This window comes from Amblyomma americanum, chromosome 1 (assembly GCF_052857255.1).
Source record: "Amblyomma americanum isolate KBUSLIRL-KWMA chromosome 1, ASM5285725v1, whole genome shotgun sequence".
Lineage (NCBI taxonomy): Eukaryota > Metazoa > Arthropoda > Arachnida > Ixodida > Ixodidae > Amblyomma > Amblyomma americanum.
In genome coordinates, this window is record NC_135497.1 from 50,521,458 (window position 1) to 50,534,397 (window position 12,940).

The 12,940-nt window shown below is 46.3% G+C and overlaps 1 protein-coding gene across 1 annotated transcript in view; it reads right to left on the reverse strand.

The window, feature by feature from the left end:
- Positions 1–407: 407 nt before the first annotated feature.
- Positions 408–12,940, reverse strand: part of LOC144093966 (uncharacterized) — a 35,960-nt gene continuing 23,427 nt past the window's right edge. The window contains exons 17-21 of the mRNA XM_077627790.1: positions 12,171–12,283; positions 5,576–5,810; positions 4,457–4,792; positions 3,301–3,548; positions 408–2,170 (exon numbers count right to left, since the gene is read on the reverse strand). Of these exons, the coding sequence (XP_077483916.1) occupies positions 1,894–2,170; positions 3,301–3,548; positions 4,457–4,792; positions 5,576–5,810; positions 12,171–12,283 (1,209 nt within the window). The 3' untranslated portion in view covers positions 408–1,893. The remainder of the gene's footprint in view (positions 2,171–3,300; positions 3,549–4,456; positions 4,793–5,575; positions 5,811–12,170; positions 12,284–12,940) is intronic.

Here is a 12,940-nt window from a genome sequence, read left to right on the forward strand (position 1 = left end):
TAAAGATACACGTGGACTCTGATTTACGTATCACTCCACCAATGGCAGAGAGACAAGCCGCCGCGGACTCGACGCGTTAGTTGACTCCTCCTCCCTACCGCGTTGAGTTCAAAAAAGGCGCGAGCCGGTACGTTAATTCCAATTTATTTAGGGTAATTGGCAGCACAGGACAATAAATAGAAGTTTCTAAGAATGCCCAGAACGTGTAGATAGAGTTCCCGTGGTAAAAAGCTGAGTTCAGATTCCTCTTCAGTGCAACTTTAAATCGTTTTACAACATAACAGAGGCGAATGGGGCAACTTGTCCCTAACGGTGCTAAGTAATCTCTGATCTTTATGATGATACTCATGGATAAAGCTTGAGTGTGCCCACCCACTCTCTCAGCACAGACAAGAGCCAGAACTTTTGCAAAATATTTTTATTCCCAATGCATGGCGAATGGCTGAACAGGCTTAAGCAACGACAGGGGACAAACCATCCTCCACACCACCGTTATCTTTGGTCAGCGCAGATTCATAAAGGTCTCATAGAGGAACAGCCAGACTCTTAACCGAACAAACCAACACCACTATATGAAATAAGGGGCAAATACTTTACACAACAAACGTACGTAGAAGACTGTTTCATGACTAACAAAAATATTGGTGTGCTCATAAAGTGCATAAAATATCACAAACACAACACAAAATGTTTGTATGGAGCCCATTTAGCTCATGTTCATTTCAGTGGCATGCAGCATAAGAGCAAAGCTGTCACCACTCGTGTATGTGGCATTCGTAGTTGCATGTCAGCCATAAGGTAAACCATCAGTAAAAGCTTCATCGCTCACTCTTTCAAAACTCCTTGCAAGGCTGGAAACCTTCCTCACAACCAATTCATTCCCTGTCTCCTACTCCCAAGCCTGAGTTACCACAGCTCGGACTCCTTGTCGGCTGAAGGCACTTCGAGCACGCATGGAGAGTCCGTCAGCCTTGCTACCCGCTCCCCTTCAACCACATCCCCAATGATCCACGCTGGGTATCCCTCTTGCTGCTCACTTTCTTAGCATTATGCTTTGGCTTTCTCCTTTGGAAGGCACATCAGCAGACCACACGAGAAAGGGAAAATGCAACTCACTAATGCCATACATTTCAACGGTATAAACTGTCACTGCAACAAACGAAATAAACTTGAAATGAAATTGCCGCTGTTTTGCCGCAATTCCTCTATTGCTGCTAAATTGCTGCAATTCCTGTGTTATGATGATAAATATATTATTGCACTCCACTCCTTCTCTACCGCCACAGGGGCCTTTTAGTTATTGAAATAAATAAATAAATAAATAAATTCTATATCCTAATATATTGGCAAGAGGATTTGAGAAAACACCCAAAATGATGCTTTAACACGTTCATTGCATCTTGGGTGACCGGTGGGTGATCCAAGATACTGAATCGCACAATGAATCCGTCGCTATGCTCTGATTTATCAAAGAGCCTGTGGAAAGGACACATGCCACGTCGCTGTAGCCATTTATTGGCGTTTCCAGGAAGTTGTAATTGCCAAGTAAAAAAAAAGTTTGCAACAATAGCACTAAGGGCAGCGTTATCTGTGTGAAGACAAGAAATTTTCTCCATGTGAACCCTCAAGAAGTGCCAAAGACCTCCCTACTCTGCCCTCCACAAGAACCATGCATCCATCACCAACCCGCCTGCCTCCACACACCAGAAGCCCATGCAGCAGCAGAGCAAAAAAGCAACAGTAAAATCAAATCCAAAGACACAGTGGGAAAGTCAGCTGCCCTCCAGAAGCATCGCCAACCGGCCACAGCCTCACCATGCCCCCTAGCTAGGGGGCTGCCAACCTAGACACCTTCAAGAAAAATTCTGTTGCTGGTGCAAAGCATCAAGGCAATCACTCTAGTGTTCCACCGATGGCGTTCTTCTCCCGCTCGAACGCGAGCAAAAGCACCTCGCGGAAAGACGGGTAGACAACGATCTCCTTGAGGCGCTCCAGCGCCCAGCGGCTCCCGGTGACCATTAGCTGGAGAAACCACTCGTCCATACGGTCCGTCTTGAGGTCACACTGGATGTCCTCAACGCCGGACCAGTCCATCATGATCTTCTTGATGATGTCCTCGTAGCGGCGCAGGATTTCGAAGAATTCTTCGTCTTCCCGGTTGATGTAAATCCTGGGGACAGCCAACAGGTTGACAGACTACTATTAACGCATTTCAGGATACTGCGGTGAACACAAATATCGATGCACTGCGAGTAAGGGTGCTTTAAAAAAGCTGTAAATTCGCAGGTTGGATTTGCGAAACATGCAGTGGCTGTTTCTGTTAACTTCCTCAATAAATGGCACTGAGACGGCGTATGCCGATTTTATAGCACTTCTCCAAGCATACAGGTAACGTACACACGTAACAAACGGCAGTCACACAGCCTGCCAATTGGGGCTCATGGCACGGTTCGTTAGCGTTTCGTTAGAAAACACCTCAAGGAAAGCATGAAAGCAAGGCATTGAGGAGGGTAATGAATATATGACGATTATCGCCGATTGATGCAATATCTGATGAATGTGCAGTGTATTCCCAAGCAACTAGGCCTCACCAATTGGCCTACATCTTTGCTCTCCTTAGACTCCTTGTGAACTGCGTAAGCATGCAGCGGTGCGCACGGAAAAATGTTCACAGACTCACGGACGTCTTTCCTGTGTCAGTGGTGTTCTACGTTAAGGTTCCGTAGAACATGAGCACAACGTAAGCCCTCAACAAAGGTGACGCGAATGTTTAACGACCAATTCCGGGTTTGAGTCAATAGGAGAGAGGAGCATTACTGGTACAGAATTCCCAGCAGTACCCTTGCTCAAAACAGGAATCGATGCCTCCGCTGCTGCCTGGAAATCTTTAGAAGCTGTCTGCTACGTATTTTGATTGTTCTCCCCTTTAAAGGGTAACAGAAAAAATCCTGTGTCAGTTTCTTTGCCTTGAAAGAGGTCCACAGGCCTAGTAATCATGACAATGAGCTCGACCCACCGCTGCACAGAGACAATAATTATTTGCAAATAATTTTGTACAGGCCGTTTCAATCTCCATCTGAGGCTTAAGTGCGCCTCGATGTCAGGATTGCCTGGCCAACCCGGACATATTCCTGATGATGTCGGCGACACCGGAAAGCACCAAACACTGGTTGTTCACAGGTTTCACAGGCGAGTTCGGTAACGTCACAGCGTTAAGGGCAAATGCACCTTGACGTCACTGGATTCATTCAGTTCTTCAAGCGACGTCACTCCTGTTTAGAAGAAAGGTGTGAAATATACCTGATCAGCTCTGTGGAGGGGCACCCCTCGGGTGCCCTGCGCAGGTAGGCAAGGTTGCCGGACATGGAAAGTCGGTTGAGCGTGATCAGGGCCAGGTGTCCCAGCCGGTAGCGGCGCCGGCACTCCTTGGAGATCACCTCCCCGTCGCTTCCGCCCTGGAAGATCTTGAGGCACCATGCGCACGCAAAGCGCAGGCACAGGATCACCAGCTTGTGCGGCGGCATGTCCCTCGAGATGGAGCGGGACACCTGTGATGGGAGGTGAATAGTGAGCCTCCACCGATAACTCCCCCATGCTGAGGATGGCACACAATATTTAAGTGCATTTATCTACGAATACGTTTTTCTTGGTAGAGCGATGACATTCGCTTACTGTGTTACCACACAGAGTCGCCTTCACTTCATACTGGGAGCGTGCGAAATGTCTTGAAGGAGCTTGTAAATACCCTCTCAGCCTACTTAAGCTCTCGGGATTTTCACAAAATAAACCTCAATCCAGGTTACGTGCCCAATCGTGCACATTTCCCTGTTGTTTTAAAAAAAGCCGAACATAAGGCAGGAGAAATCGTCAGTGTAGAATGACTGCTCGTTATTACTCAGTTATGACAGCGGAGACGTACTATCCCAGTCGTGATCGTACCAGCCGATTGTCTAATGCAGGTGCGTCTACTTTACCGCTGGCCAAGAGCAGCTCATCCGGTACATGCCCAGTACGTGGGTGCTATGTTAAAATGTTATATTCATACCACACAACACAAATTGGCGCCTATACCGAGTTACAAGGTCGTCATCATCATCCTGGTAGACCATCGACGCAGCTGTGATATCAGAACACGAAACAAAATGCCAGCACTTCGCAAGCTTCCCATACAACAGCACATGGCGCCTCCTTTCAAAGCTGCCACATGTAGCTGTATGCTACGTTTATGTTTAAAAAACAGACTGAGTTTTGTTCGAACAGGCGAACCACATTGCTGCCTCCACCCCGCTTCTTACGGCCGTTGGATGGCGAACTCTAGGCAGCAAACGGCGATGCAGAAAAGAACCTTATGCACGAAGCACATAAAGGAGCCAAGCCCTCTAGCTTGTAGGTCTACTCTTTGGTCTCGTAGCCCAGGAAATCCACCCAACGCAGCTTTTTTGCTGCCATCACGCACCTTAAAACAGGCCTCGCGCATGATACTCTTGTAGACGCCCAACTCCTCTGTGTTCTTGACAAAGAGAAACTCGCGACTGGAGTCGATCCAGTCGTACATGAGCCTGAGCAGGTTGGTCAGCACCTGCGTGTCGCCGTGCTGTGTGCCGTCCTGGTCACCGCCACCAGGGTGCGGCAGGCCAAGCAGCAGCGCCCCGAGTCGTTGGCAGAAGCTGTTGCGCGATGCCGGCACAGGGAGGCAAGAGGACGTGTTGACCACGATGCGCATGAGCACATCGCACACCACCCAGGGGAAGCTCTGGATGCCACCTTCGGAGGACTGAAGCTCGTACGTCACCTGCTCCCCGACACAGCATAATACATTTACAATGTGTCTTCCACAAGGTGTTAGCCTTAAACTAGTCGCCGTAAGGTGTTAAGTGTGCAGTCGCGTCGAACGAAACACGCCGAAGCAAGACCATGGACCTTTGGCAAAACATGCATCGCAGTGAAATGTCTTCAAAAGACGCTGAAAATTTTGCGGAGACACTGCACCTCCACCTTTAAGGGCGTGATGTGACATCGGCTCCTTTTGCACACGCAGACACGCACACTCAACCGCAAATGAAAGTTAATTTGTAATACAGATATATCTCCTATCTTGCATTGTGACACCGCCCGCAAGCTTAACACGATTTATCGAGCGTGTCTCTTCGAGTGACATCAGCACCGTTAACGACGATAGAGACGGCAGGCCATCCTATGGCCACCCGTTATCGTCAGCCGCTGCAAACACACTGTGCAACATGGTCTCAGACATAACGGCCAACGCTCCGTGGCACTGGGGTCAGTCCTCCAAGCCACATGCTTCACCATCCGCGTTAAATCTGCGGGTGCTGGTATTCCTCCCTGAGATGTTATTTCAGCCATTAAGTTCTACATATGGCTAAATAACAAAGCGAAGGACAAAGAAAGTGAAACGACTACAACACCGTTGTCAAGATTATAAAGCGGCAGCTTTTATCGTTGCGTTCATGAGCCATATTTTTTTTCGGCTCGTTTGTTCGAATGCCCAGCTTCCCTCAATATGCACTGACGATAGCACAGCTCAATACCAGATTGAAAGCGCAGTACGCCTCACCTGGTACCAGGCGGAGGCCTTAAGCTTCTCGTGAGCCTCGTCGAGCTGCTCAGAGAAAAACTCTTCGCGCGTTCGGCGCACCACATGCTCGACCTGGCTCTCGAGCACCATGGCCATGTCCGTAGGGTCGTTCTCCTTCATATATTTGCTGAGCTTGGACACAGCCCCGGAGAAAGCCTCGCTTTCGGTTTCGATCCGGTACGACTTCAGCAGTGCCCGAATCTTCTTTGCATACCTGGAGCAATGAAAAAGGATGAAGCACTGTCACTGAACTGTGATTTGTGACTGGAAACGGGGAGGAAGAAGTTTGCTTGGCTGATGTGTTTTGCTGGCAGCTGCTGTTCTCTGGTTCTCCTGGTGGTTCCGGCTTGTTCATCATTGGTGAGCCCGCACTATGTGAGGGGGTTTTGGCCAAGGTGTAGGTTAAGGCACAGTTCATGTGAATCTGACGGTGCGTTTTGCTGAAAGATGTCGTTGACCTCCCCAGGTGAAAGGTTGGCAGCTTGGTTTGCCAGCTTGCCAGCCCAAAGCCTGCCGCTTGAGTCCTTCCAAAAAATGGCATTGATGCAATTCCCGTGGTTCTCGTCCCAATCGGTGAGGGTGCAAACAAAATGAAAACCCCCCAACTAAGTCAACAGGAGCTAAGACCATTGACAGTCCATTATCTGCAGATCTCTGAAATGCGTCAATTTGGCCATTCAGGCATTGTGTGCAAGCCCTCAGGCGCCTATTGTGTTGCTAACTTGCTTTAGTGCAAAATTTCCAGCTCATTGCCGGTGAAAGCATTCATTCCTGAACAGCTTGCATGTTTCAATGGTATCGTACGTGGTGTTGACCCAGCACCATTTCTGCACGAAATTCTAGAAGAATTTCCGGATGCAGGACTTGGGGTCCTTTAAGTCTACCGCTGTAGTAGAGAGGCAAATGGCTCACGTCTTGCTGCTGAATCTGTAATAACAACTTTTGCTGGCTCTTCCTGCCCTTCTGAACTAAAATCTGGCCAATTGTTTACCTTGTGGACCCACTAGAACCCCGCCCTCTTCAATGCATCAACTGCTCTCGGTTCGGGCATAGCGGCAAAGCATTCAAGTCGGAGACCCCTTGCCATTTATATGGAGAAGGTCATTCTGCTGATAACTGCACCTCAGAGCAGCCTCATTGCATCTGCAGCAACATTCACTCAGCTGATGATGCCAATTGCGCAAAACGTAGTGAAGAGCGTAGCTTGTTGGACATTATCAAAGAGAACCGGTGCTCTAGAGTCGATGCCTACGCTGCTCTTAACAGGAAAGTCTCATACGCTAGTCGTGTGCGCGCTTCTGTTGGGGAGATTGAGTCCAACTTGACTGCCTCAACTGTGACCACAATGTAAAAAGCCCTAAATGATGTGGTTGAGCGAATGCTCAACACATTTTCTGAGGCGGTGGCTCAGTTTGTTGTAGTTCAATCTGTGTCACCATCAACAACCGTCCTTTCAGCAACATCTGCATCTGTTTCAGCTTGTGCAGGACCACTCAAAATCACCTCCTGATGCACCCCAGGTCCCACCTAACATCTCTGTTCCTAGCAGTGCATGTCGCACTGACACCTGCACACAGATGTCGAAATGTCGTGCCCTACGCTCAAGCGCCTTGCTTCCTCGTCACTAATTCTAGTTCTCCACAGATGAAAGCTAAAAAAGGACCACCCAAACTTCTTCCCCATGTTTACATCCTTAAAGAGACGGTTTCTACCTCTTCAATTGGTCATTAATCATGGCAGGTATTAAAGTGTTAAAATGGAATTGCCGATCCGTATTGTCTTCTCTTCCAGATCTAGAAATACTTATTCACAAACATAAACCTGATATATTGTGCTTCTACAAGAAACTTGGTTATCACCTTGTAAATCGTTTTAAATGAGGAACTTTCGAGTTTTCAGGTCAGATCGAAATGTTGGCAGGGGAGACGGATTGGTAACCATGCTATCTAAACATTTGTGTCATCAGGCATCTATCTCTAAGAAAATTCTCCCTGACTGTGACCTTCTAGCGATCAAAATTTTATTTCCGCATTGCGTCGATATTACAATTGCTAACCTCTATTTTCCTTTAGGTGCACAGAGGACAGACTCTTTAGACAGCTTGGTGACAGGCACAAGCAGTGCAGCCATCGCAGGGGATTTTAACTCTCACCATGGTGACTGGGAAGTCGTACTGATTCCTGTGGCAAGCTTCTCTGGTCGTGGCTGTCTGCAAATTCTGTACGCTGCTGCAATTCTAGAGAAATAACCTTTATGCGAGGGGTTTCTCGCTCTACCATTGACTTAACAGTATCAGCAGGTAGGCTAGAGGTGACTGACTGGTCGACAGAGGATTCGGGTACATCTAGTGATCACCTTCCTATAACATTCACTATCCGGTTATCTCCGCTCAAAGCTAGTTGTGTAACCCATAAAATTGTCAACCACCATATCTATAAAAATCTGATGTCTTCCTCATTTAACTCTATAGTACAAGCTGGGAAGACAGAGCTCAGCAGACGGTTTCATTTTTGTAAAATGCAGTAGACCTCTCAATATTCGCTGTACCCACAGCAGTCTCTAATAAACAGCCGTCTCCTTGGTGGACAGAAGAAAGTGAGAAGGCCTATCGTCGCAGAAAAGGGGCCTGGCACCGGCTATTCTGCAACCAGAGTCCAGCTAACTGGTTTAGTTACAAATTCTTCTCAGCATCTTTCAAAAGAACAACTGCAAAAGCCAAGGAGGAACATAACCAAAATTTAAACACATAACTTTCAAATCCTCGCAATCGGAAGGCCCTGTATAGATTCATGGCGCATAACAAGAGTTCAGCAGTCTCTCTCCTCACTAGTTCAACAGTGTTATCACCACAAAGGCTCAGGAAACCATGGAGCGTATTGCTCAGGGATTGCCATTACGCTTCCAGATGCAGAGAAACGTCCCTTTGTGCACAATCTCACCATCTTCGGATTATACCGAGGTTGATGCATCAGAGCTCCTCTCAGTCCTGGCAATGTTGCATCCTGCAGGTCCTTGACCAGATGGTGTCACTGTTAGTACGATTAAAATTTTACCCCAAGATTTTACAAGCGACCTCTTAGATATGGTCAATGCTTCGTTGGAAAATGCATCGATTCCAAACATTTCGAAGACAGCGGAAATGATTTTATTCATGAAACATGCAGGAAAAGGATACGTCTTAGATAATGTTTGGCCAATTGAGCTGACTTCAAACTTAGTCAAATTATTAGAAAGAACAGTGCACAGTCACTTCACAAAACATATTCATGACGTCAATGGTCTCAGCTCAGCCCAGATTGGCTTTCGCCGCGGATGCTCTATATGGTCCGCACATGTGGATCTAGAGAGCAGAATTCGGCTTTCGCTACACAGAAGGGAAGTTTCAGCTTTGGGCACTCTTGATGTAGCACAGGTCTAATACAGCGTAGAACATACTTTTTTGCTTAACAGACTTGCTCAGTAACAACCTCCAACCTGCATTTATGCGTGCATATCTGAATTTCTCAAGGACATATACCTTTATTGCACTGAGTGAACCCTATGTTCTAATACATATTATCAATGAAGAGGTTTTCCGCAAAGATCGGTGCTATCCCCGCTGCTTTTTAATATTTTGCTCAGTGGCATCCCCATTCGTCCTGATATAATTCGTCCATTCGTCCTGATCTGTGATGTATGCAGATCACATAGCTTTTTTCGCCTCGTCCAGGGATATCCATTTGCTTTACCAGATTCTGCAGGGATATTTGGATGCTCTTAGAGTATGGTTGCAGGGTAATAATTTAACCCTGAATGTAGACAAATGCAGCGTTTTGGTATTTCCTCCAGACACGCCTTTGCACATTTCATTAGTCCATCACTCTAACCTGATTCCACAAGTGGAATCCGTAAAATATCTAGGTGTTACTGATCACCCTGCATTAGATTGGAGCCTTCTTAAAAGAGAACGCGCTCCAGGCCGGCTGACAAGAATCGCCAATAAAAAGTTTGGGATGCGCCGCGAAACATTATTGTTACTATACAAAGCCTATGTAAGACCTATACTTGAATTTGGTTGCATTCTGTTCTCTGGTAGCGCAAACTACAAGATTCAATCCTTAATCTTACTAGAAAGGCGAGCTCTACGTCTCTGCCTTGGCCTCCCAAAATAATTTTCAAACGCCCTGCTTTATCTGGAAGCTCATATCCCTGATCTAAATTCCCGCTTTCAAATATTCACGGTGCGAGCCTTCCTCAAGTCGATGGACCCGGTGACTAATGTCAGCACTCCTATTTTTGTGTCTCAGCCGGCCGTATTCTTTTCTCATCATTGGCCACGGTATCAAATGCCACAAATTATGTTAGTACAGAACTTTTTAACACCGATTGCTGTTGATCGCAGTTCTTTCCAGTGGGTTGACGACACGCCGGCAGCTGTGGAATTCCATTTTGACCACATCGTCCCATCTCATGCAAAACACATGCCAGCAAACATTTCAAATGGTCTTCTCTCTGATCACATAGAGGAATACCCCTATCATACGGTGCTTTCTACCGACGCCTCCGTCAACTGCCAAAAAGCTGCAGTTGCCATCTTTTCACAGCTTCTCGCATGAAACTATTCTGTCCGCATCCCAGATTATATTCCTATATTCTTTGTGGAATTTTTGGCTCTTGGAACGAGCCTGCACAAAATTCCATGTCATGTGTCTGACGTTAATATCCTCGCTGATTGTTTGTCAGTTTGTCTCCCTTGAAACTTCAAAAAAGATTTTTTGAGCCGTTTCCTGCGATTTTTGTCCCATGCACGTTGAAGGATGTCCGTTTTGTTTGGGTCCTTGGCCATACAGGTATTCATTCAAATGAGGTGGCTGATTACGTAGCAAGGTCGGCTCCTGACGGCTCATTGACACTTATATGCCCCGAATGTCAGCCTGCTGGCGATTTCCAGGTTTCAGTGGTTCCAACACATATCAGCCAGGTTACGTGATCCCCTACTAAATAACACTAATTATTAGCACTTAGCATATAATTGGAAAGTCCGTTCATGTAAATCCAGGCTGTGTAAGTAAATATGACGCGGTTGCGGTGCAGGATTCCCAATTTGAATTTATATCTATGCAGGTGTGGGTTGACACCGAAAAACCCATGTGACTAATGCGGGGAGGTTGAATCTGTTTAGACCATTTTCTCCTCTACTGTACAAAGTTCGCACTTCAGAGAAAGATTTGCCTGGAGGTCTCTCTCTCCAGGTTAGGGCTCCCATTATCTCTGCCAAAGTTATTATCGTTTGGTGCGAGCGCCAAAAGATTTGCATTGGGTTCAATTTTTGGGATTCTCCATGAATAGATAATTGCAACTGGTAGGTTGATTTGCTAATTCTTTTATTATTATTCGAGCTCTTCTTTTTCTCACCAAAATACTGTGTTATTTAACTTTAAATATTCTTCCGTCAATTTGATTGATACATTTTTCAAAATACATGCTTGGTGCTAAAATTTTGTCGTAATCTCCCGTGGAAATTTCTTTGTTTATGCCACTACACCTTGGCCAATCCCCCCCCCCCCGTGGGTATGTGCCATGTTTACTGAGGTAAAGAAGAACTGTGAAGGTGAAGCAGGCCACTAAAAAGGATGAGGTACTATCACTGAACTATGAAGCTGACACAAACGGAATATGATGGTGTACTGTCAATGAACTGTGCAGGTGGTGCAAGTAATGGAAAATGCAAGCAACCGAAAACGATAAGGTACTGTCACTTAACTGTACAAGTGATGCGAGCAAGCACGGGAATTTTTAACAAACGGTCCTAGTTCGGACGGCTGCAACCATGTGGAGATAAAAAATAAAAATGAGCAAGGAAATTTTGGTCGTTTGGTGCATCCCATTATTTTTCTACGGCTGTCGGAAATAGTTGGCATGAGCGCACGAAGCATTTTTGCAGGTCAGAGTTTGCAGCCAGAAGAAAGAGTCGGCCACGATAATAACTATGTTCGAGCAGAATCTCTCAGGACTCTCCAGTTTTCACAATATTACAAGCTTAATATATTCCCATTGAGTTACGCCGTCTTTCCTGCCGGGGGATAAAAGAAGGCGCTAATTGTTGAATGCCTAAGACCTTCAACATGTTGCAAGAAGCTGTGTACTCTCCATGGTATATAAAGTTGTCATTTTGAAAATATTCAGCACCCTTCGTTGAAACAGTTGTGGTAAGGTCAGTATGAAGCTGATGGTGCCTGCTATTATAGAGACTTGGTATTACCGTAGAGACTGTTAAATAACAAAAACTTGTCAATAAAATAGAACTGTGAGCACTAAATTGGGGTAATATTTCCCCACGTGCTATTTTAATTCCTTACAGGCCTCGCTAGTGCAAAAACAGATTATTCACAACCCACGGCTCCGAAGCAGTCTGTGCTTCAACTAACTGAGAGAGGCCTAATACGACAAGTGATTTCCATGGTTTTATGACCGCATTTTTACCCCACAGTAGTCAGAGCACATTGGCCTAATAAGATAAAAGGTGCAATTTCTGCCATCTCCTTTAGTGCAACACACTTCGTATAGTGTAATGTTCAGAGGCATTAAAGCGTACCGCTTATAGGCGGACGTGGCTTCTTTCAGGAACTGTTCTCTTCCCTCGAGCAGCAGTCGGGGGTCCGGAAGGCTCTCTTCCACCACTTCAAGGCACTCGGTGCTCAGTTCAACCTGTTCATCGGAACCACACAAGGATGACACAACAGTGTGTTGCACGCATTCAGCACATCAAGACTAAACAATGCAAACAGCATCCGTGAACGTACAATCGGGGACAAAAATTAACTGGCCTCCTTTTTCAAGTTCACGAACGTGCCACATTGCATGCGAGCGCGCATGACTGTGCACTGGTGGTGTCGATCCTCGGCGCGAGGGACAGGCTAGTTACTTTGGTCCCCGATAGTCGAGGAGCACTGGTCCTGAGACCTCATAACTACTGCTAGATGCGACAAGTGACAAGATTTTCCCCGTGATAATACTGAACGGTAGTCGGTAGAGAGCAACCGAGGGCAGGTTAAACAAGTCAAAACGCTTCTACCTAGCAACACTGGCATGTAGTATAGAAGCTCATTAATTGCACCCTGATGGTTGGTGCTCCAGCAATGACACACAGAACGAAAAACTCAAACAGGCCGCCAGAGTTCAACGGACTTCTTGAGCATCTCGAATACAAACAAACGCTACAGTTCTACTCGTCACTGTCGATGAACAAAATGTACAAAGTACATCGCCAGAAGCAGCCATGGGGTATATCTCGAATATACTATGTGCTATGTACATAGAGCAACGTATTCAGTTCCGACCGTCAAATATATTGCTAAATATCGT